Consider the following 24,224-nt stretch of genomic DNA (forward strand, 5'->3'; position numbering starts at 1 on the left):
CAAATTGTCTGAAAAATAATTTGGAAATATATAAAACAACTTAAAATTGTTAGGTAGTCATTCTGGGATTAATGAAAGGAAATAATTCAAACAAATTAAAAGCTCTATACCCAAAGTTAGTTATTACAACATTCTTTATGACAGGAAAAAAGAGGAAGGAAGGGAGGAAGGGGGGGGAGGAGAGGGGAGAGAAGGAAGGAAGGAAGGAGGGAGGGAGGGAAAGGAAGGGAAGGATGAAGGAAAAGCTCATTTCTATCAAATGAGAGAGATGACTAAGTAAATCATATTTCATAAAATTGGTGAATTATTATACTGTTAAGATAGTTATGAAGACTAAAGACAACTTGTGAAATGTTCGAAGTGTTTTAGCTGGGAAACATTTGGAAAAGCTGGACAGGAACACAGAAATAGGAAAGTAGTTTGCTGTGATTGTGGAGTTCAAATTTTCTTTAAACATTTTTACTTAAAACTTTGTTAAATAGCTTTAACAATAAATAAGTTTATGGTTCACATGAAGATATTTTAGCTAAAATGTGATTAAAATCATGCACAGGTTTGGAAATTTAACTTTTGACAAACGACGGACGTCCTTAAATACAGGCACGTGCACTGTGCCGCCTGCTCATCTGCCCTTCAGCCTGCGGCTCCCACAGCACTCCCTTCCACCAGGGTCCTGCATGTCCTTCCGACTGCTAACCTCTTCTTCATCTTTGCTTCTACAGTGTGCCAGCTATGTTATTTGCTTCCTGTCACCCAGAGAGCTTAGACCTGGGTCTGGATTTCCAGGGGCATCAAAGAGCACTACTACGTTAGACTAGCAGCTACCTCTCAATGACATGAGGCCTGGATAGCTGACTCAAAAAGAAAAAGCTGCTGACTTCCCCTTTAAGCTAATGGATTTAAAGAACAAAGGTTGAAGCTCCCCTAAATCAATCATTCCAAAGGTAGATGGCCTTGTGCAGATAGAGGGTAACCTTGGAAAACCACAGAACGACTGTTGTGCAAGGTTGCAAGGCCCAGGTCGCACACCCTGCCAACCCCGTTTTAGTTTTCCCAACAGACCTCCTTTATGAGCATCAGACCAGGGGACACATGGAGCTATTGCTGTTTCCTCAAGATTTGTGTCAAAGTCACTATCTCTGAGCAATAATTTTTACCTTGTTACTTGGTAAACAGGATTAAGTTATAACTATAAGCGCTGTACAAAGAACCTCCCCCACATTCTCTACATGGGAATGTAAAAGGCTGTCTTCAGCCCAGAGCAAAGATAACCCTAGATACCTTGATAGCCTATGCAAATAGCAGCAAAGGTAAAAGAGACACTGTGGTACATGAAGGTCACCTTGGGGCATGATATCACATGTATATGTGTGTGTATACATATATATTCAGAAAACTTGCTTGGAAAGGTATTGCAAAGGTACCTATCTGTAGTCTTCTAAGCTGTCCTATTTTCCATTAAAATGTTGACGCAACCAAGATTTTTATCACAGCTTAGGTCATCTTTCATATAATCATTAAAATATGCAATAGAAATCTATTTTAAAGAAACTCCTCCCACCTGACCAGGCAGGGGCGCAGTGGATAGAGCATTGGACTGGGATGCTGAGGACCCAGGTTTGAGACCCCGAGGTCGCCAGCTTGAGCGTGGGCTCATCTAGTTTGAGCAAGGTTCACCAGCTTGAGCCCACGGTTGCTGACTCAAGCAAGGGGTCACTTGGTCTGCTGTAGCCCCCCGGTCAAGGCACATATGAGAAATCAGTCAATGAACAACTAAGGAACTGCAACAAAGAATTGATGTTTCTCATCTCTCTCTGTTCTTATCTGCCTGTTTCTATCTGTCCCTCTCTCTGTCTCCGCCACAAAAAAAAGAAAGAAACAGAGAGAGAGAGAGAGAGAGAGAGAGAGAAAGAAAGAGAGAGGGGGGGAGGGAGGGAGGGAGGGAGGAAGGGAAGGGAGGGAGGAAGGGAGGAAAGAAAGAAAGAAAGAAAGAAAGAAAGAAAGAAAGAAAGAAAGAAAGAAAGAAAGAAAGAAAGAAAGAAAGAAAGAAAGAAAGAAAGAAACTCCTCCCTCCCTTTTTTTTTCCTCTTAGGACTGGTTCGTTGCTCTGAAGACTGGTTTACTACATTCGCACAGATTCCATTCCCCTCTCCCTTCAGTGTCTGATAGCATCACATTTGCAAGGCAGCTAGTTTCTGGCTCAGGATCTTACATGTGTTCAGAGCTTCACAGTTTACACATGGGAGGTGTGCAACAGCCTTGAAGAGACACTCTGATCTCTGAGGCGACCACGGGATCAAGTGACTGATTAGAATAAAGCAAAGAATTCTAGTAATGCAGGGCTGCTTTTGTTTCAAATCAGAAAAAGAAAATGCAGTTCTCAAGACTTTACTCTGTGATTCCAAACCCAAAAAAGCCCAGAAATTGCAGCTGAGACCACTTACGGAGGAGTCTGTCTCTGGTTCCCCTGTGACACCTTCCAGAAGCTGGAACCTCAGGTTGCAGGCAACAGTACAAATACTTCTCTGACAGGAGAGCATTCTTAAAGATCCTTGGGAACATTTGGGTACTAAATGGTTCCAGGACCTTCCAATGAAAACGATGTAAAATGAGGCAGACAGAGGTAATACCTCCACGCATCTACTTCAGGAAATCTGTCAGGGAATGATTTCAATGAACTCTTCTTGCATAAAGCAAGGAGGCACCAGTTTTGGAATCCTCACCTCTTCCATAATGTGTAGGTTTCCCTAGCCTAACAGGACTCACGGAACACATTTGGTGTCCACAGGGTCTATTAGGTTTGAAACATCACACGTATTTGACTGTTCTTGACCTACACAAAGACACTGCCAGATAACTCAACCCAATATAAAACATCTCTAATGAGCAAAAGAAACTCTTAGGTACAAAACTGAAAGTAGACTGGGGGTTAAAGGTAAGGGTGTGCACACTTGTCTTAGAAACAGCCAAATAAGAGGAGAAATTAGGAGACCTGGGAAGAGGCAAGCAAGTCAAATGCTTAGGGAAGGAGAGATGAACACAGAGAAGGATGGTTTTATGACTGGCAGCACGGAGGAGTGGGCGTGGGCATTTAACTGGCCTAGAGTCCTTAACTGGACTCCTTTGTGTTTGCTCTTCTTTCGGATAGAGCTCAAGGCTCTTTACAGAACCATGTCTTTTTGCTTTAGTCTTTTATGTAATGCCTTACTTTAATGCCTTTTTAGATGTTTCACTTTTCTATATTTCAATTTTATTTTCCCAATAAGATTACTGGTTCCTGAGGGCAAGTTCCTGTTTCATTTACTTCAGCCTCGCAGGGCAGGCAAGACAGGCATAGAGTAAGCACTTCCACCTGTTAGATAGACTGGAAACTGGTCATGAGGCTCTGTTATAAGAGCTCAACCAGAATGCAAACTCCAGGAGGACTAATAATGTTAACATCCATCTTTAGGCAATAGCTCTACAGGTGTTCTATTCTGTGCTATGTATTTAATACATACCTTAGTTCTACATCTAACAACTTTACAAATGACAATAGCTAAGGCTATAGAGGTTTCTCTGTGCCTGGCACTGTTCTGAGGCCCTTTACATACATTGATTCATTCAATCCTAACAACAAGCCTAGGAGGTGGGCTCTATTATTATTCATTTACAGAACTGAGAGCCTACATTATCCTGGACTTCTAAGCTAGGGTCAAAAGGATATTCTGTGGAACAATGAAAGATCACTGATCTGTCTTTTTATCTAAAGGAAGAAATCCTATAATCCACATAGTATCTTACCTGCACCCAGCCCCAAGAGGGTCCGGGAAGGGGATCATGGAGAAGAGAAGTAAGATGGAGTTTGGACTTGAGCTGTCTGCCTGCCTGCCTCTCGGCCATCTTATAGGAGAGGCTGTAGGTTGGAAGGAAGGGGAAGTGGACAGAGAGCCCACTTTGAGGTCATCAGGGTTTCCTGGCAGCTTTCCCTTGTGCCACCCTATGCTTCATTCATTTGTCCATGAAAAGACCTTCCACCAGCCAAGTCAGAATCTTTGTAACTTCAGAAAAGGTTAATAATATTTTCTTTTTTATAGGCTCATTCCAAAGTTTGGCATAACTACGACATAAATTTCCGCCCACGTCAGAAGGGTTCATTATCGATCACATTGGGATCCCATTGGGTTGAACCAAACAGACCAGAAAACATGATGGACATACTCAGGTGTCAACAGTCCGTGGTTTCCGTGCTCGGCTGGTTTGCCCACCCTATCCACGGGGATGGTGACTATCCTGAGCTGATGAAAAATCAGCTGCTCTCCATTCTGCCCCCTTTCTCTGAAGCAGAGAAGGATGAGGTGAGGGGTACAGCAGACTTCTTTGCCTTCTCCTTTGGGCCTAACAATTTCAAGCCCCAGAACACTATGGCTAAAATGGGACAAAATGTGTCACTCAATTTAAGAGAAGTGCTGAACTGGATTAAGCTGGAATATGGCAACCCCCGAATCTTGATTACAGAGAATGGCTGGTTCACGGACAGTCATGTGGAAACAGAAGACACCACAGCCATCTACATGATGAAGAATTTCCTGAACCAGGTTCTTCAAGGTTTGTTGCACATTAGCTCATTTTTCTTAAAATTTTTGAATATTTATGCTATAGGATATTTAAAGTCATCTTTGAATATATGATTGTTGTTGTTGCTGGGCTTTTTTATTTTCCTACGTTGACAGAATTTTTTAGCGTTACTCTCACATCCTTTCCTAGTGAAAGCTTGAAAATGAAATCATTTGAGACTGTAGGCTACATCCTTAATTGGCAACAAGATGCTGTTTCATTCTTTCAAAAAGGGCATCCTCCTAAGAAAGGGGTTTTGTTTTTTATAAGAGTAGCGCTTCAATCTAAGATGCGGACAGCTTTCTGGAAAGGGTGCTCCTTTCACTCTGTGACACATCTAAGTGATGAAAGTGTCTGATGACAAAGAATGCGCCGTGTATGTCAAAGCTGAGTAATGGCAAAGCTGAGTGATTTCTCTTGATCCTGGACACTCTGACCCTTATTTATCCCTTCATTCCTTTTCCATTACTCAAGTAGTGACATCTACAGGTGGCTGACTGAACTAATGGAGGAGACAAGCTGAAGTCACAATGATTCTGTCCTAGAGTTGGGTTCCAGTTCACGCAAATATAAAGAAATTCTTGGTGGATACTCTTAAAACTCTGTAGCTTCTTTTAAAAGCCACAACAAGCCTGGAGAAAATTCCCAGATTCTGTACAACAGAGTGTTCAGGAAGGGTCTTCGAGAAGAGCAAGACCCTGCTGTCCAATCTGCAGGAAGAAGCAGCGTGGAAGAGAACCAGGCCCGGCCCCAGGCACATGCACATGGGGGCCTCCAGAGCAGAGCGCCTAGACCAAATGCCGTGCACCTGGGCAGAAGGAGTGTCATTGCCCAGGCGTTATCGTTCCACCTCTCCTCAGCACCCGACAACACCAACAAGGCTAGAACCAGGGCCTGGTATAATGTATTTATCTCTAGAAATCTCTTGGGCAGCACTTTTTACCTTTTAAGAAAAGAGTGTCCGTGATAAACCTCAAAAATGCAGAAGTGAAGCATTTCTATGAGAGAAATTTTTTTTTTAATTTTTATTTATTTATTTATTTTTTACAGAGACAGAGAGAGAGTCAGAGAGAGGGATAGACAGGGACAGACAGACAGGAACGGAGAGAGAGAAGAAGCATCAATCATTAGTTTTCCATTGCGCGTTGCAACACCTTAGTTGTTCATTGATTGCTTTCTCATATGTGCCTTGACTGCGGGCCTTCAGCAGACCGAGTAACCCCTTGCTGGAGCCAGCGACCTTGGGTTCAAGCTGGTGGGCTTTTCCTCAAACCAGATGAGCCCGCACTCAAGCTGGCGACCTTGGGGTCTTGAACCTGGTCCTCTGCATCCTAGTCCGACGCTCTATCCACTGAACCACCGCCTGGGCAGGCGAGAGAGAAATTTTTTTTAATGCTCCTGATTGATTTGGGGTCTTTGTTGCTTTTATTACTACTGTTTTCATATTTTATTTTTACCCAATTCCTAAAATTTATTGAATCAGAGTTTTAAAATTGGAAAGGCCCTAAGAGATCATCTTTTCTAATCTTTTCTGTTTAAAAATGAGGAAACTAAAGTCAAGAAACTTGCCCCTGCACTCTCCTACCTCCTGCTCCTCAGCCCGCTGAGCTCTTGTCTCTTACGTCACTGTATGACTTTCGCCCTATAGTTAATTCACGTATTTAATTCTCAAAGCAGAGCTTTCAGCCCCTGAAAGGTAGTTTCACAGAAGATAATTTGTTCACAAACGAAAATCAACCCAAGCTTGAAATTAGAAACTGCGGGTCATAAGCAGGCATTTCCGAAGAGTTCTGGGAATTATTACCATGTCCTCTGACACAGATTTGCCCACTAAGTCTCAAGAATATTTCCAGTTTGATCTTTTAACTGTGTCATTCACTTGGTGGGGGAGGACCATTCTGGATGAAAATAACTGCCACTTTCCAAGGATAATCATGAATTTTCTATTTGATGTAATTTGGGGCCTACAAATTAGGCAAAATGTTGGTTTCACAATATGCTGTCTCCCTGGCAGGTTGTCAGTGAAGTTGAAAACATGAACCAGTGTGTTCAGGCCTCCAAACACCTCTGCCTTCTTTTTTTCTCTGTGCAGCAATAAGGTTTGATGGAATACAAGTGTTTGGTTATACTGCCTGGTCCCTCCTGGATGGCTTTGAATGGCAGGATGGTTACACCACTCGCCGAGGATTATTTTATGTGGATTTTAATAGTAACCAAAAAGAAAGAAAGCCCAAGTCTTCAGCACATTACTATAAACAGATCATAAAAGAAAATGGTTTTACCTTAAAAGAGTCCACACCAGATGTGCAGGGTCAGTTCCCCTGCGACTTCTCCTGGGGTGTCACTGATTCTGTCCTTAAGGTAAGTGGCTATTTACAAATTAACTATAAAGTGGGACAAATGGTATATAATATTTTACTTCATTTACTCAAAGACAGCTAAGAGATAGCTGTCAGACAATATCAAATACCATCATTACTTGAAGGCTCTGAAGGGAAACTGGAGAAAGAGAAAGAGGAAGAGAAAGAATTAATGCTTACTGAGAGCCCTCCAGGTGCCGAACTCACAACGAAGAACTTAGTGATGGAGTTGAAAGCTGCCCTTAAGACACATACAGTCTAGAGAGAACTTAGTTCTCTTATTTTTGGGAGAGGCACTTGTTAGTAATGTCAAAATTACAGGGCAGGGAAAATGTTTTAAATAGATTTTTGTTTTGCCAAAAGCAGACTACTAGTGACCCTTTATTTAAGTGATTCCTATTATATGGTAGATTTGGATAATTTGCCTTATGAGGTGTCTATATACCAGGGGGCCTCCTTACACGTCTCATTCCTTGTCTTCTTTAAATATTTACTCAAGGCCCTGGCCGGTTGGCTCAGCGGTAAAGCGTCGGCCTGGCGTGTGGGGGACCCAGGTTCGATTCCCGGCCAGGGCACATAGGAGAAGCGCCCATTTGCTTCTCCACCCCCACCCCCTCCTTCCTCTCTGTCTCTCTCTTCCCCTCCCGCAGGCAAGGCTCCATTGGAGCAAAGATGGCCCGGGTGCTGGGGATGGTTCCTTGGCCTCTGCCCCAGGCGCTAGAGTGGCTCTGGTCGCGGCAGAGTGACACCCCGGAGGGGCAGAGCATCGCCCCCTGGTGGGCAGAGCGTCGCCCCTGGTGGGCATACCGGGTGGATCCTGGTCGGGCGCATGCAGGAGTCTGTCTGACTGTCTCTCCCCGTTTCCAGCTTCAGAAAAATAAAAAAATAATAAAAAAACAAAAAAAAAATATTTACTCAAATGTCACGTTTAAAAAAAGGTTTCCCTCCACTCCAAAGAACCATAACCCTATCACCATCACATCTCATCCCACTGTCTTGCTTTTTCTATAGAGTACTGTCCAATATCTAACAGACTATGACTTTACACACTGTTTTCTTCACTGGGTTATATTTATTGAGATATAACTAACACAAGTGTAGGTTGCTTTTGTTGATTTGATACCACAAAATGATTACCACTATAGCATTAGCTATACCTCCATACCACCACATAATTCCCATTTCTTTTCATGGTAAGAGTATTTAAAATCTAGTCTCTTAGCAACTTTCCAGTATGTATATAATAGTTATTAGCTATAGTCACCATTCTGTACATTATATCCCCAGAACTTGTTAATCTTATAATTGGATGTTTATACTCTTTGATCAATATCTTCCCACCTTCCCCACTTCCCAGCTCCTGGTAATCACTTCACATATTCTTTTTTATTATTAATTTAATTGATTGATTTTAGAGAGACAGAGAGAGAAAGAGGAAGAAAGAGAGAGAAGCATTCATTTGTTGTTCCATTTAGTTGTGTGTTCATTGGTCACTTTCTGTATATGTCCTGACTGGGAATCAAACCTGTAACTTTTAGTGTTTCAGTAGGACGCTCTAGTAGACTGAACTAACCAGCCAGGGCCTACTTCACACATTCTTCTTACTTATCACCTGTCTTCCCCACTAGAATGCAAACTTTCTTGGCATGAGGGTGGAGATGTTTGAGGCTTTGCTGCCTGCTGTATGCCTTATTAGAATAGTGTCAGGCTCAGTACATTGTGAAGGAATAAGGTCAACTTCTATTCTAGTAGAGACAGGTAAGACCTCAGGGACTCCCTATTCCAAACCCTTCAGTTTATGGATAAGAAAATTGAATATATCAATTAAAAATTGATACCTAAGTGACTTTTGCCCAACGTAATACAAATAGTGGCAGAACTGTAACAGACCCCCCTCAAGCCTCGAGATGCACAATGCTCTTTCCAAAATAATAGTAACGACTATTTTTAAGCCCTAAGTACTAAGCATTTACCTGGATGCATGCACACTCTCTCTACCGCATCTTAAAATCTCATTTTATAGGCAAGGAAATTGAAGGTTCGAAGGTTACATAAATTGTGCAGGGTACCCAAATCTGCCTCTTGACTGCTGTAACACCTCACAGTACCACACTGCTGCCTATATTCTAGAAGCATATAGAATGACAATAAGACGACCAAGGGATGGGACCAGACAAAAGGGTTCAAACCATAAGTGGGCAAAGCTCACAGGTTAAGAATATCAAATTCTGTCAATATTCAAACAAGACTTTACTAAAGGCGCAAGGAGATAAAAGGGAAAAAGATACAGTGAGTCATATTAGCACAGTGACTCAATTTCAGCTCCGGTCCCTTAGACAGCCAGTTCTTCTTTCCTCCTCCACACGGCACAGGCAGGCAGCCATCTTTTCCTTGCCATTTCAAGTGGGTATGTATTTTCCAAAACACTAGACCCAACAAAGAGAGATCCAAAGGAGACAAGAGTTTCTGCCCGTACATGACCCAATCTGCAATTTCCTCCTTCAGCGGAAGACCTCCATCTGTTTTTCCACATTGATTGACAATGCAAATGTCTGCCCCATTCTAAAGACCCTATTCCTAGTCCTTGAATCAAGAGCTGATCACTGGGGTCATGGAAAAGTAGCTCTGTAATCAACGAGGTCTGGGTTTCATGTTCACACCTGCAGCCCAGCAAGAAGTCAGCTTCCCTTGAATTTGGACTAAGAGTTAGGATGAACAGTTTGTCAAAAAAAATTAGGAAGTTTTTTTGAAATTTAAGCTAGAGGATGTATGAATAGATGCTATGTAGGCAAAAATTAAATGTCTCCATAGGGAGACAAAGTGAAAGTAACACTTTAAAAATATTACTATGCCAGACCCTGGACGGTTGGCTTAGTGGTAGAGCACTGGCCCAGTGTGTGGAAGTCCTGAGTTTGATCCCAGTCAGGGCACACAGGAGAAGCAACCATTCTGCTTCTTCTCCACCTCTCCCCTTTTTTCTCTCACTCTCTCTCTCTTCCCCTTCCAAAGTCATGGTGCAGTTTGAGCAAGTTGGCCCTGGGTACTGCAGATGGCTCCATGGCCTCACCTCAGGTATTAAAAATAGTTTGGTTGCTGAGCAATGGAGTAGTGACCCCAGATGGGCAGAGCATCGCTCAGTAGGGGGCTTGCTGGGTGGATCCTGGTCCAGGTGCATGCAGGAATCTGTCTCTGCCTCCCTGCCTCTCACTTAATTAAAAAATATAGAGGCCCTGGCCGGTTGGCTCAGTGGTAGAGCATCAGCCTGGCGTGCAGGAGTCCCAGGTTCGATTCCCGGCCAGGGCACACAGGAGAAGCGCCCATCTGCTTCTCCACCCTGCCCCCTCTCCTTCCTCTCTGTCTCTCTCTTCCCCTCCCGCAGCTGAGGCTCCATTGGAGCAAAGATGGCCTGGGCGCTGGGGATGGCTCCTTGGCCTCTGCCCCAGGCGCTAGAGTGGCTCTGGTCGCAGCAGAGCGAGGCCCCGGAGGGGCAGAGCATCGCCCCCTGGTGGGCAGAGCCTCGCCCCTGGTGGGCGTGCCGGGTGGATCCTGGTCGGGCACATGCGGGAGTCTGTCTGACTGTCTCTCCCCGTTTCCAGCTTCAGAAAAATACAAAAAAATAAAAAATAATAAAATATATATATATTACTATGCCATTTGCAACAACATGAGTGGACTTAGAGGGTATTATGCTAAGTGAAATAAATCAGAGAAAAACAAATACTATATCATTTCATTTGTATGTGGAATATAAAAAAACTAAACAAATGAACAAACAAAACAGAGTCATACAGAGTACAAACTGATAGTTGCCAGAGGGTTGGGTAATGGAGGGATGGGCAAAAGGTGAAGGGGATTAAGAAATACAAACTTATAAATATATATATCATGGGGATATGATGTACACTCGCAGGCGTCCCCAAACTACGGCCTGCGGGCCGCATGCGGCCCCCTGAGGCCCTTTATCCGGCCTCCCGCCGCACTTCTGGAAGGGGCATCTCTTTCATTGGTGGTCAGTGAGAGGAGCACTGTATGTGGCGGCCCTCCAACGGTCTGAGGGACAGTGAACTGGCTCACTGTGTAAAAAGTTTGGGGACCCCTGAAATGTCACAATAACTTTGTATGGTGGTAGATGGACACTAGACTTCTGGAGATTACTTCATAGGGCATATAAATGTCAACTCACTGTTCACACCTAAAACTAATAATATTGTGTGTCAACTATAAAGAGAACTGTACATTCCAGAATGAAAAATTTTAAATATATATATTACTATGCCTACCTACATGCATCCCTGTCTTATATATACTCTCCCAGCCTCTTAGCATTCTTTCCCCCTCCAACATTTGTTTTGGAAAATTTCAAACTAGTACAATAAACACCCATATTCCCCTCAAGACTGACCGATTGTTAACATGAGCATTTTGCTTTATCTCTTGTCTCTCTGTTTCTCCTATGAACTGCTGAAAAATGGCAGATACTTCACCCCAAAATATCTCAGCATATGTCCTCCTAAAAACAAAGACATCCTATCTCATTATAATACTATCAAACCCAGGAAATTCAGTATTGATTCAATATCATCTAACATAAAATCCATATTCAAACTGTCCTTGTTCCAAAAGTGTCCTTTATAAATTTTGAAAAATTTGATCAATAACAATGATCACACATTACTTTTCATATATCTTAGCTTCCTGGTGTTGACTTTTTTGAAGAATCCAAGCCAGTTGCTTATATAATGTCTCACGGATTTTTCAGATTGTTTATTAGATTCAGTAAACCATTTCTGGAAATAATAGCACATAGATGATGTGTATTTCCCAATATATCACACCAGAAAGTACATGATGTCAGTTTGTTTCATTACTAAAGATATTAGTTGGAGTAGTAGTCACCAGATTTCTTGGTAAAGATGGCATTTGCAGATCTCTTAATTGAAAGATACCCATTCCAGCCTGACCTGTGGTGGAGCAGTGGATAAAGTATCAACCTGGAAACACAGAGGTCGCCAGTTTGAATCCCTGGGCCTGCCTGGTCAAGGCACATATGGATGTTGGTGCTTCCTGCTCCTCCCCCCTCCTCTCTCTCTCCTCTCTCAAATGAATAAATAAAAAAATATTAAAAAAGAAAAGAAAGATACCCATTCCATTTGTAACTGAAAAACAATCCAATGGTGACACTTTGAGTGCATATAAATATCCTGTTCCCTAATAGCATTTCACCCAATGGTCTTAATATTCAGTCATGAATTTTGCCTGAATTATTACTTTGTAAATTGCAAAATCATGAGTATCTAATTAGAGTATTCCTTCTCCATTTGTTAAGTGGTTTTTAAAAATTCAATGTTATAACACTTTGCTGACATTGTTTCATTAGACCTTTTTTTTTTTTCTTTTTTCTGAAGCTGGAAACGGGGAGGCAGTCAGACAGACTCCCGCATGCGCCCGACAGGGATCCACCCGGCACACCCACCAGGGGGCGACGCTCTGCCCACCAGGGGGCGATGCTCTGCCCATCCGGGGCATCGCTCTGTCGCTACCAGAGCTACTCTAGCGCCTGGGGCAGAGGCCAAGGAGCCATCCCCAGCGCCCGGGGCCAACTTTGCTCCAATGGAGCCTCGGCTGCGGGAGGGGAAGTGAGAGACAGAGAGGAAGGAGAGGGGGAGGGGTGGAGAAGCAGATGGGTGCTTCTCCTGTGTGCCCTGGCCGGGAATCGAACCCGGGACTCCTGCACGCCAGGCCGATGCTCTACCACTGAGCCAACCGGCCAGGGCTCCTGTGTCATTTTTTAACATTTCCCTTTCTGTTTTTAAGCCCTTCCTTACTTTTCTGGTACAAGGTGAAACAGCCTCACCTCATTCTTTTCCTGCCCCAGGCCTGGAAAAAGCCATATTTCTCCAGGGAGCTCAGGATCCTTTTCGTGGGGAATACAATTTTAGAAGCAAGCTCTGGAAACTAGGGTTGAGATCAGGGTGCGTCGTCTTTAACTAGAACTCTTAGCAGATTAATCACACCCACTTGCTAAGATGTATGCTTTCTAGAGGTTTTGAAAAGGAAGACATTTTCATTTGGTCTCGCCTTACCATATGGCAAGGTCACCCTCGGTAAATGCCCTATCAGTACCATGATGCTCTGACATTTTAAAGCACTGAGACTGGCCATCTAGGCTGGGAGGACTTTATTCAAATAATTATATACAGCTTTAACTTCATGCTCACCTGAACAATGTTCTCTCAGTTTAATGTTCTAGATAACTGGTTGACAGATGGCAAGTGAGCAGTGATTTGGTTTTGTAATTAGACTTTGAAAAATGACACATGAGAAAACAATTAGAGGAAAAATATTTACCAAAGGTTAATTATCATTTTTTCCAGGTGCACTTAAATTCAGCCATGAGAAGAAAAGTACTTTAAAACAAGTCATTTATTTTTAAAAACTTTTATTTTCTCTTGAATTTGATAGTGTTTTTATTTTTTCTTAAGCCCTTCCCTTTTCTGCTTTAATTTAGACTAAATGGTCTAGCAGGCAATTATTGCAACCAGGGAAAACTAAACCCAAGTCGTGTCTACTTTATGTTTGTACAGTGCTTTAGAGTTGACAGAGCACCTTCCCAGAGCCATTGTGAGGTGGGGTGAGGTGAGTGGCATTGCTTGGTCACTATACAGTTGCCGAGCCTGAGTTTCAAAGAGGCAGAATGGGAGTTCAGGGCTGTCTCCGTGGTGGAGGGGCAGAAAAGGAGACATCATCAGATCAAAGAGACACCTTGGGAGTTTCTGGGGTGTATTTACTGTCCTTTCCACTCCTAATCCAAATATCTTGTATAAAGAGGGTGTTCAGTATTCTTCTGTTGGGAGAATAAATGCTATGTTCTCAGAGGCACGTGGGGGGAGGAGAACATAATGAGCACATACGATGATGTCACTTGGACTTTTCAAATAGAAGGTGTTAGAGATGTGCATCAGCGAATGTGCGGGGTCATTCCCCACCCGCTCCCACAGGCTGCTTTGAGGAACTGCGGCTGGGATCAACTAGCCTCCTCTAACCCTAAGAGCTGATGAAATCCTCTACAAGTGGAGTTTTAACTTTGCCTTCAATATACGGCAGTGTTTGAAGGGTCCATCTTTCCTTATTTCTTTCAATTGAGGGTGTCAAGCTAATATCCTGATGCATTTGAACAAAATCACATGAGACCCCATGATGTGACTTAGGTTCTTAGGACAAATGAACTGGAAAACAGCTTCTCCATGTTTTCTGTACAACAGCTAAGCCCTGGGTGTGGTTCCTTCCCTGTTTTCTGGCCTCCCTGGGAAATTTCAAGGACTGGAAGAGAGGATAATCCATCGGGCCTTTTCTCTGACATCACCAGAACAGCTGGAACGCACAGTTTGTTACAAAGGACATATGCATCATGTTTTTTCTCTATTGTCAGTGAGAGTCAAAGCAAGATCAGGCCTTTCTCCCTCTCAGATGATGTATGCTAACAGCCTGTCCACCCAGGTATGCTTTACCTGAATGTGCTTGTTTTTCACAGCCAGAACTGGTGGCTTCCTCCCCACAGTTCACCGATCCTCACCTGTATGTGTGGAATGTGACAGGCAACAGACTGCTGCACCGAGTGAAAGGAGTGAAGCTGAAAACACGGCCAGGTCAATGCACAGATTTTGTCAGCATCAAAAGACAGCTTCAAATGTTGGCAAGGATGAAAGTTACCCACTACCGGTTTGCTCTGGACTGGCCCTCCATCCTTCCCACTGGCAACCTGTCCAAGGTAAACGGACAAGCTCTGCGGTACTACAGGTGTGTGGTCAGTGAGAGCTTGAAGCTCAACATCTCCCCAATGGTCACGTTGTACTACCCGACACACGCCCACCTAGGCCTCCCCAAGCCACTGCTGCAGAGTGGAGGGTGGCTGAACCCATCGATGGCCAAGGCCTTCCAGGATTACGCTGAGCTATGCTTCCAGGAGCTGGGGGACCTGGTAAAGCTCTGGATCACCATCAACGAGCCCAACCGGCTGAGTAACATCTACAGCCACAGTAGTAACGACACCTACAGGGCAGCCCACAACCTGCTGATCGCCCACGCCCTAGCCTGGCACCTCTACGACCGGCAGTACAGGTCCACGCAGCGCGGGGCGGTGTCGCTGTCTCTGCACTCGGACTGGGCGGAACCTGCCAACCCCTTTGCCGATTCGCACAGGCAGGCGGCTGAGCGCTTCCTCCAGTTCGAAATCGCCTGGTTCGCAGAACCTCTCTTCAAGACCGGAGACTACCCACTGGCCATGAGGGAGTACATCGCCTTCAAAAACAGGCAAGAGCTGTCGCGATCCACGTTGCCTCAGTTCACCAAGGAAGAGAGTAGGCTGGTCAAGGGTGCTGCTGACTTCTATGCCCTGAACCACTTCACCACCAGGTTCGTGATGCACGCGCGCCAGAACGGCAGCCACTACATCGCGGACAGAGATGTCCAGTTTCTGCAAGACATCACCTGCCTGAGCTCCCCCACACGCCTGGCCGTCCTGCCCTGGGGAGAGCGGAAGGTGCTCAGTTGGATCAAGAGGAACTATGGAGACCTGGATATTTACATCACGGCCAATGGCATCGACGACCCATCTGTGGAAAATGACAAACTCCGAGAGTACTACTTAGGAAAATACATTCAAGAGGCCATGAAAGGTGAGTTCTGGGCCCATTTCAGACACAGTGAAGTATGACATTCCCAGCTAATGTGAATGAAAGAAGGAGGGGAGTAGGCTCCTTAGTAACACAGTGTCAGCTCATTATGGAAAATTTGGCAAGTATACTCCTCACAAAAATTAGGAGATATTTTATAGCTTCATATTCATTTTGAAATATCCCCTAATTTGTTTGAGCAGTGTATAAAAAAAGTTTTGGTTTTTTTTTAAGAGATAGAGATATGGTAGTAGATGGCAAATAAGAAACAGGTTTTTGGCCCTAGCCAGTTGGCTCAGTGGTAGAGCGTCGGCCTGGCGTGCAGAAGTTCCGGATTCGATTCCCGGCCAGGGCACACAGGAGAAGCGCCCATCTGCTTCTCCACCCCTCCCCCTCTCCTTCCTCTCTGTCTCTCTCTTCCCCTCCCGCAGCCGAGGCTCCATTGGAGCAAAAGATGGCCCAGGCGCTGGGGATGGCTCCTTGGCCTCTGCCCCAGGCGCTAGAGTGGCTCTGGTCACGACAGAGCGATGCCCGGATGGGCAGAGCATCACCCCCTGGTGGGCGTGCTGGGTGGATCCTGGTTGGGCGCATGTGGGAGTCTGACTGCCTCCCCGTTTCCAGCTTCAGGAAAAAAATACAAAAAAAAAAAAAAAAAGAAACAGGTTTTTGCGAAGGGAGGGGAGGAGGCTCTCAGAGGGAGGAGAGAGTTTGGAGTCCGTGGAGAAGGAAAGATTAGGAGTGGAGGTTTTAGGTGAGGTTTCTCTGGCCAGAAAAATGCCTGTGGGGTGGAACAGGCAGCACAGAGATTAAGGACAGGTGCGCGAATAATTAGAAGCCGTGTATGTAAGAGATCTCCAATCAGTTCCCAGCTTTTTTGGAGATAAATTGGTGAGGGTGTTAACACCGAAAGTCCCTTCAGGAGGCTAATTGAGTGGGTTCTGTGGCCTGGCCACAGCGGAGAAGAACAGTTTCTTCTTCCTTAGGGAGGGAGATTCCTGTGCCCCAACAGCTGCCCTCAGTTCTCGGAGTGGTCAGACTTGAGTATTAGCGTCCTAAAAACTCAAGGTCCAGCCACGGATGAAAGTGGATGTGCTTGGGGAGGTCTCCACAAGCACACGCACTCGGACGGACAGAAAAGACTTCCCTGACGTAGCTACGGTTTCGGACAGAGAGTCTCAGAGAGAACTGAGAGGAAAGCTGGAGGCAGGGGATTTACCACACCGTGCGCCGAAGTGGGTGGAAGGTCGGAGATCCTGGTTCTTTCTCCTGGTTCTTTCTCGGAGGGGAGAGGAAAGGAGCGGTCCTTGCAGACTACTCCTTCTGGGTTTTCAGCACCAAAATGCAAGGCATTTTCCCCGCCGAGAAGGAAGAGGGCAGAGCCACAAAGTGTGGAATAGCAAAAGGCTTTATTGAGTACAGAGCGCGCATCCCGCTCAGCGAGGTTCCCTGGCCCTGAGGAAAGAAAGATGGAGGCCAGGGAATTTGCCTTAAAAAAGTATTTTTTAAAGAAAATAATCAACTGAAATCCCATTCTCCCCAGACATTTTTAACACAATTGAGCTCATGCTATCAGTCTTGTATCCAATTTTTTTTCTTTCTTTTTTTTTTTTTTACTTTATTGATTTTAATGAGAGAGGAATGGAGAGAGAGAGAGAGAGAGACAAGAACATCGATCTGTTCCTGTATGTGCCCTGACTGGGGATTGAACCCACAGCCTCTGTGCTCTAACCAACTGAGTCATCTGGTCAGGGCCCAACTTTTTCTTTTTTTTTATTTTATTTTATTTTATTTTATTTATTCATTTTAGAGAGGAGAGAGAGAGGGAGAGACAGAGACAGGGGGGAGGAGCTGGAAGCATCAACTCCCATATGTGCCTTGACCAGGCAAGCCCAGGGTTTCGAACCGGCGACCTCAGCATTTCCAGGTCGACACTTTATCCACTGCGCCACCACAGGTCAGGCCCAACTTTTTCTTAATATCACATTATAAATGTGTTCCACATTAAAAGTTCCTTGTTAACATTATTTTAATGGTTACTTAATATTAAGGTGACCAACTTTTTTACAATGAAAAGGACAAAAATAAATTGAAGAAAAGAATATCGTAAATAAAAGAAACATTTTATTCATTGCAACAATAATACACTATAATGATAAATGCATAATAACATTTGTAATATTTTATATTGTAATTATGCTTACATGCCTATTAATTTTTAATAATTATAAGAAAAAAGTACTCATTTAGACACAAATGTCATATCACACTCAATGGATCGACTCTGCATCGATTAAATATGGACATTTACAGATTAGTGTTCCAATATCAAAAAGGGGGACATGTAGGAGGACACTTTTTGAGGGAGGACGGAACTTACAAAAGGACTGTCCTCCCTAAAGGAGGACGATTGGTCACCTTATTAATATATTTTTTATCATATGGACATAACTCCATGTACTTAACCATTCCTCTGTTTGATTTAGGTTTTTTTAACTACTAAAAAATAGGTATGTTTGTATATAAATCTTTGTGTTTATTTCTGATTCTCTCATTACGATGGATTACCCAATATGGAATTATTGTTCAGATGTTATAAACAGTAGTTTTTGAGAATACTTATCTCACATACACTTCCCAGCACTGGCTATTATTTTTTAAACCATAGTTTTAAATGTCACCTGACCAGCTGGTGGTGCAGTGGATAGAGCGTCGACCTGGTACTCTGAGGACGCAGGGTTGAAACCCTGATGTTGCTGGCTTGAGCATGGGCTCACCAGCTTCAGCGTAGGTTCACTGGCTTGTGTGTGAGATCATAGATATGACCCCATTGTCACCAGTTTGAGCTCAGACATCACTGGTTTGAGCCCAAGGTTGCTGGCTTGAGCAAGGAAGGGGTCACTGGCTCAGCTGCAGCCCCCTAATCAAGGCACACATGAGAAAGTGATCAATGAACAATTAAAGTGCTGCAACGAGTTGATGCTTCTCATCTCTCTCCCTTCCTATCTGTCCCTCCCTCTCTCTCCATCTCTCCCTCTCACTAAAACAAACAAAGAAAAAAACAAAAACAAAATGTTCATGATTGATGTGTTGAAGCAGCAAAAAGTTCCCAGAAATTTACTCACTTGCAGGTATTTATTAAACATCTAATATGGGCAAAAACTGTCCTGGGCACTATATCACCATTGGACAAAATAAGGATTACTGTCATCATAGAGCTTATATTTTTGTGAGAAAAGAGTCAACAGCGGGTAAGAAATTAGTGTGTCAGAGGTGGAGAGGTCTAAGCAGTGAAAACAGGGCAGGGACGAGGATGCCAAGGGTTGGGGGATAGGACAATGGTTATAGTTTTAAATAGAGTGCTTAGGGAAGTCTTCACAGATCTGGAGAAGTGAGGCAGCAAGAAAGTTCAAGATGAGCAAAGAGCAAATGCAAAAATCCTGACATGGGAGCCTGGCCTGCTGTAGGCTCAGGAAAGTCAGACAGAGAAGAATGAGCAGGGGGAAGGAACAGAAGAGCAGGCCAGGGTGGTAAAGGAAGAGGCAGGTCAGACAGGGCTTGGAGGGCCATTGTAAGAACTGTGGCTCTTACTCGAGTGACAGAAATGTTCTGGAAGGTTTAAAACAGAAAGGTGACGTGCTCTAACTTAAAATAATCACATTGGGTGCTCTTTTGTGAATATACTGTACTCTGTTCAACAAAAACCTTCAAGGGCGAAAGCTTCTCTGAAAGGGTTTACGGAGCTAGCTATATGCTAACCAGGAAAAGGACCAGGTCCTGGGGCATGCAACCTGAACTAGCAGCAGCAGGGCTAGATGGAAAAGTCAAACATGCCCACTGCCCTGGAGCTGATGGAGATTTTTATACAATGGGTTTGGAGAAGAAAGTTATCTTATTTTGAATTTACGTTGGCTATAGATGACGTGCGGGCAGCGGAGAGCGTTCTGGGACGGTGCGTAGTCTGTAAGAATTTTTGTTACTCTGGATTGGTTGTTGGCAACAGACTGGAAAGTTCAGGCATAAGCAGGATGCGGTGGAGTCTGGTGGGGGCCATCCTTTTCCAGATAAGAGCCTAAATAGCCTTCTGGAATTTGACTCAAAATTTCAACATACATATAGGAATGCGAGCAATCTTCATTGGTTTCAGCTATGTTAACTGATTAACTCCTTTCTGTTTCTTCCCATCCTCCAGCCTGCTGTAATTTAATTTAGGACATCTAAAAATTTTCTTGTCAACTGTTAAAAAGCAAGAAAAAAAACAGGAGTTATTCTCATCTAGGTAAGGGATAATGGTGGACCGGTTCAGGTTATCAAGAGTGGAGATGGTGAGTTAGCGAGTCTTTGCTTGGGACACATTTGCCCCAGCTAATGTCAGGGACCAGTCAGCACTGGATTGAGGGCAGCTCAGAATGAGCACGATGGATGCCCACTCCTACTATGACAAGTGTACATGTGCTCCAAACAAGTCTGGGCTCCTGAGACAGGACTAGCAGGTCACAAAGCTGGGTGAGTGGCTACTGGGCTGAGGCAGATAGGAGCTGTGGGTCAGAGCTGAGTAGGAGCAGTCACTGCGTGCTGGCTGCACTGCTGTCACCTGTCTTGGCTTCTAGGCTGCCTGCTGCTGATGTGGGGTTGGTGTACAGCTGCAGTCACTGTTTCTGTAACTGTGTATTATAAATGAGTCCAGTGACAACATGGCACAACCAGGCTGCCATGCAGGCCTGTACCTGTGGCCACCCTTGTGGTTCCCTATCCCATCTTGTTTCCTTATCTTATGAGTGTCTAGCAATCTGTCTTAGGGCAGTCCTGGACTCCAAAACTTCGATGGCTTCGCCCATGGCTGCAGACAACAGCCCTGGAAATCCGCTGATGCTGAGGTGTTAATATGGCCCTCCTGTATGAAGGGAGAAGGGACTGACACCAAGTACCCACACTGCTTACTGGAGGCCCACCAACAGAGGGTGCAGTGTGGTGAGGGGTGGCGGGGTCGCTAGGCCATGGGTGGGAGGCAGGAAACGGAGAACACAAGTGAACATTTGCAAATGGTCCAGTACAGATCCTTGTTCCCTAGTCAGGGTGGGGTGGGGGCTTTCATCAGTGTAGAGAAACCGCGAACCAGTTCTGAGGCGCAGGTACAGGAGAGACAGGTACCCATCCCCAAGGCTTAAGTCATGGCCCATGAAAAGATGCACCTCCATCCCCATTCTCAATTGTAGATCTAAGGGGGTGCACACTGTGGAAGCAGACCCTCACCCCCTCACCTCAAGCAATACTGGGACTGTTGCTGCATTTGAAAGCATAAAGTTGGGAGATTCAAAATAAGAGTAGGATAACTTATGATGCTGAGTATTTTAATTTTTTGTTTTAAAGGAAAAATGTGCATTATTTTTCTGGGGCTAGCATGAGAATGATAGTACTGTCAAGTCCCTGAGACAAATGAACATTGTGCAGGACCTCCACCTCCCCCAAAAAAGAAAGAGTGGAGATAATAAGTAGCTAGATTCCGGATATACTCTGAAGTCAAGTCACAAGATTAGATGTGGGGTATGAGAGAAAAGAGTGCAAAATGACTCCAAGGTTTTGGTTTGAGTAACTAAAAGAATAACGTAGCTATTTACCAGGTTGGAGACTGGTAGGCACAGGTTTTTGGAGATAAGTTTTTGGTGTTGCACAGGTCATTTTAGATGTCTATTAGACATTTAATTAGAGACGTCAAGTAGGGAATAGACACAAGTGTCAGGTTCAGAGGACAGGTCTAGGGCTTACAGAACTGAGAGTCAAAGCAAATGAATGGTATTTTTAAAATAGAACTTAATGAGTCCCAGTTGGATAGCCCACTTGGTTAGAGCATCATTCCAGATCTGTCAAGACTGCAGGTTCAATCCCTGGTCAGGACACATAGAGGAACAGATCAATGTTTCTGACTCTCTCTCCCTTCCTCTCTCTAAAACCAATAAATTAAAAATAAGACTCAATGAAATCACTAAGGGAGCAAGGAGAAGGGGGCTGAGCCCTGAGACACATCAGTATTCAGAGATTAGAGATGAGAAATCAGTAAAAATGACAAGAGGAGCCACTGCCGTAAAATATAACAGCATGTTTATACAGACATGATCCAGTAGTGAGGGGAAATTAATACATGAAAGAAGACAGAGAACAGATGAAGCAATGTCTTGAATAGGCAAGAGAAGGCTGGAAGGAGGCAGAACATGAGGACAGATGCCAGTAGGTGAGTAGATGTGACTGTGGGAGATTGAAGAGGTTCCCAGAGTGTTTCCGTTTTTCAGTGAAAGAGGAGGTCATTACTTCAAAGGAAGAATGACAAAGGAGAGTTAGGTAAAACCAAGCGTAGTTATAGGGCAACACTAATGACACATTTGTGGTTTGGAATCAGGCCAAATAGGCAAGATCTTTCTGCCAGTAACCCTATGAAAAAAAGTGGCTTCAACTCTTAAATTTGCTCTTCTCCCCAGATGTGTTTGTATCATTTATGGATCAAAGTTTTACTTCAAAATTTTAAATTTATTATCTATATTTTCACTTTCTTTATATCAATTATAATAGAATGTCAGAAAGCCCTTTAATGAAAATCAAATCATCTTTTTCTCTTATATTTTTCCAAAGTGGAAGCGGGGAGGGGGGCAGACAGGCAGACAGTCAGACTCCCACATGTGCCCAACTGGGATCCACCTGGTGTGCCCACTAGGGGGTGATGCTCTGCCCATCTGGGCCATTGCTCCGCTGCAACCGGAGCCATTCTAGCGCCTGAGGTGGAGGCCACAAAGCCATCCTCAGCACCTGGGCCAACTTTTTGCTCCAATGGAGCCTTGGCTGTGGGAGGGGAAGAGAGAGGGAAAGAGAGAGAGGAGAGGGGGAAGGGTAGAGAAGCAGGTGGGTGTCTCCTGTGTGCCCTGGGCGGGAATCGAACCCAGGACTTCCACACACCGGACCGATGCTCTACTGCTGAGCCACTGACCAGGGCAAATCATCATTTTTTTATGGGCATGAGTTTACTTTGTTTCAATGAAAACTAAATTCTTATTCAAAGGTACTTTAGTCCACTTGTGGTTAATAATGTTCTGGTATTTTTCAGCATACCTGGTTGATAATGTCAAAATCAGAGGCTATTATGCATTCAAACTGACTGAAGAAAAATCTAAACCGAGATATGGATTCTTCACATCTGACTTCAAAGCTAAATCCTCAATTCAGTTTTACAACAGACTGATCAGCACCAGTGGCTTCCCTTCTGGTAACAGCAGTCCTAGATGCAGTCAGACTCAAACAAACACGGAGTGCACTGTCTGCTTATTTCTTGTGCAGAAGAAACCACTGATATTCTTTGGTTGTTGCTTCTTCTCCAGTCTGGTTCTCCTTTTATCGGTCACCATTTTTCATAAGCGGAAGAGAAGAAAATTTTGGAAAGAAAACTTACAAGACATACCATTACAAAAAGGCCATAAGAGAGTTCTTAGTTAAACTGATCCTAGTTCAATCTGCATGGTAGTTTAAAAATTCACTCCAGTTCCATATACTGGTAACTTATAGAAGATATACCTATATTGTAAAAAGAAAATTTGAGATATTAGTGGTAGCTAAGGTGATGACAATCGATGTCTCTACTGTGTTTCAAATGAATTTTTTTTAGGTGCAATGTCAGTGAACACAGTTCTTGGATCTGAAGATCAAGGCTTTGCCTGGATGAGCAATTTTCCACCTTTTTATCTCATGGCACACATAAACTAATAACTAAAACACTGCAGCACACCAAAGAAATATTTTAGCAGATCTGACCCAAAAAAATCAGTATCATTTTGATTCATTCACATGGGATGGCTATTGTTATTTTTTTATTTGACAATCTAAGGGAAAAAAGGTCAGTGATCCAGGCTAATCAGGTGTTGCATGTTTTAGAAATTCTTGCAGCACAGTGGGTAAAGTGTCAGCCTGGAATGCTGAGGTCACTGGTTTGAAACCCTGGGTTTCACTGGTCAAGGCACAAACAAGCAACCACTACAAGTTGATGCTCCCCCACCCCACTTACCTCTCTCCTCTCTCTGAAAATCAATAAATTTAAAAAATCTTAAAAACAATTCTTGTGGCACACTAGTTGAAAATCACTGGTCTAGACAATAAGCTATGAGAATTACCTTATACACTGCTTCATGAAGTTTGTTTTTTTTTTAATTTATTATTATTATTTTACAGAGACAGAGAGTTAGAGAGAAGGATAGACAGAGACAGACAGACAGGAACGGAGAGAGATAAGAAGCATCAATAATCAGTTTTTCGTTGCGCATTGCAACACCTTAGTTGTTCATTGATTGCTTTCTCATATGTGCCTTGACCACGGGCCTACAGCAGACCAAGTAACCCCTTGCTCAAGCCAGCAACCTTGGGTCCAAGCTGGTGAGCTTTTTGCTCAAACCAGATGAGCCCGTGCTCAAGCTGGTGACCTCGGGGTCTCGAACCTGGGTCCTTCCGCATCCCAGTCCAACACTCTATCCACTGTGCCACCGCCTGGTCAGGCTGCTTCAAGAAGTTTGATTACTATTTTCCATCATTCTTCTCTTTCATAAATACCAACAGCCAATTATCA

General features: G+C 44.0%; 1 protein-coding gene across 1 annotated transcript in view; it reads left to right on the forward strand.

The window, feature by feature from the left end:
- Positions 1-23,714, forward strand: part of KLB (klotho beta) — a 41,703-nt gene extending 17,989 nt beyond the window's left edge. Inside the window, exons 2-5 of the mRNA XM_066385361.1 lie at positions 4,077-4,587; positions 6,689-6,957; positions 14,488-15,631; positions 22,719-23,714. Of these exons, the coding sequence (XP_066241458.1) occupies positions 4,077-4,587; positions 6,689-6,957; positions 14,488-15,631; positions 22,719-23,104 (2,310 nt within the window). The 3' untranslated portion in view covers positions 23,105-23,714. The remainder of the gene's footprint in view (positions 1-4,076; positions 4,588-6,688; positions 6,958-14,487; positions 15,632-22,718) is intronic.
- The last annotated feature ends 510 nt before the right edge of the window (positions 23,715-24,224 follow it).

Source organism: Saccopteryx leptura, chromosome 5 (assembly GCF_036850995.1).
Source record: "Saccopteryx leptura isolate mSacLep1 chromosome 5, mSacLep1_pri_phased_curated, whole genome shotgun sequence".
Lineage (NCBI taxonomy): Eukaryota > Metazoa > Chordata > Mammalia > Chiroptera > Emballonuridae > Saccopteryx > Saccopteryx leptura.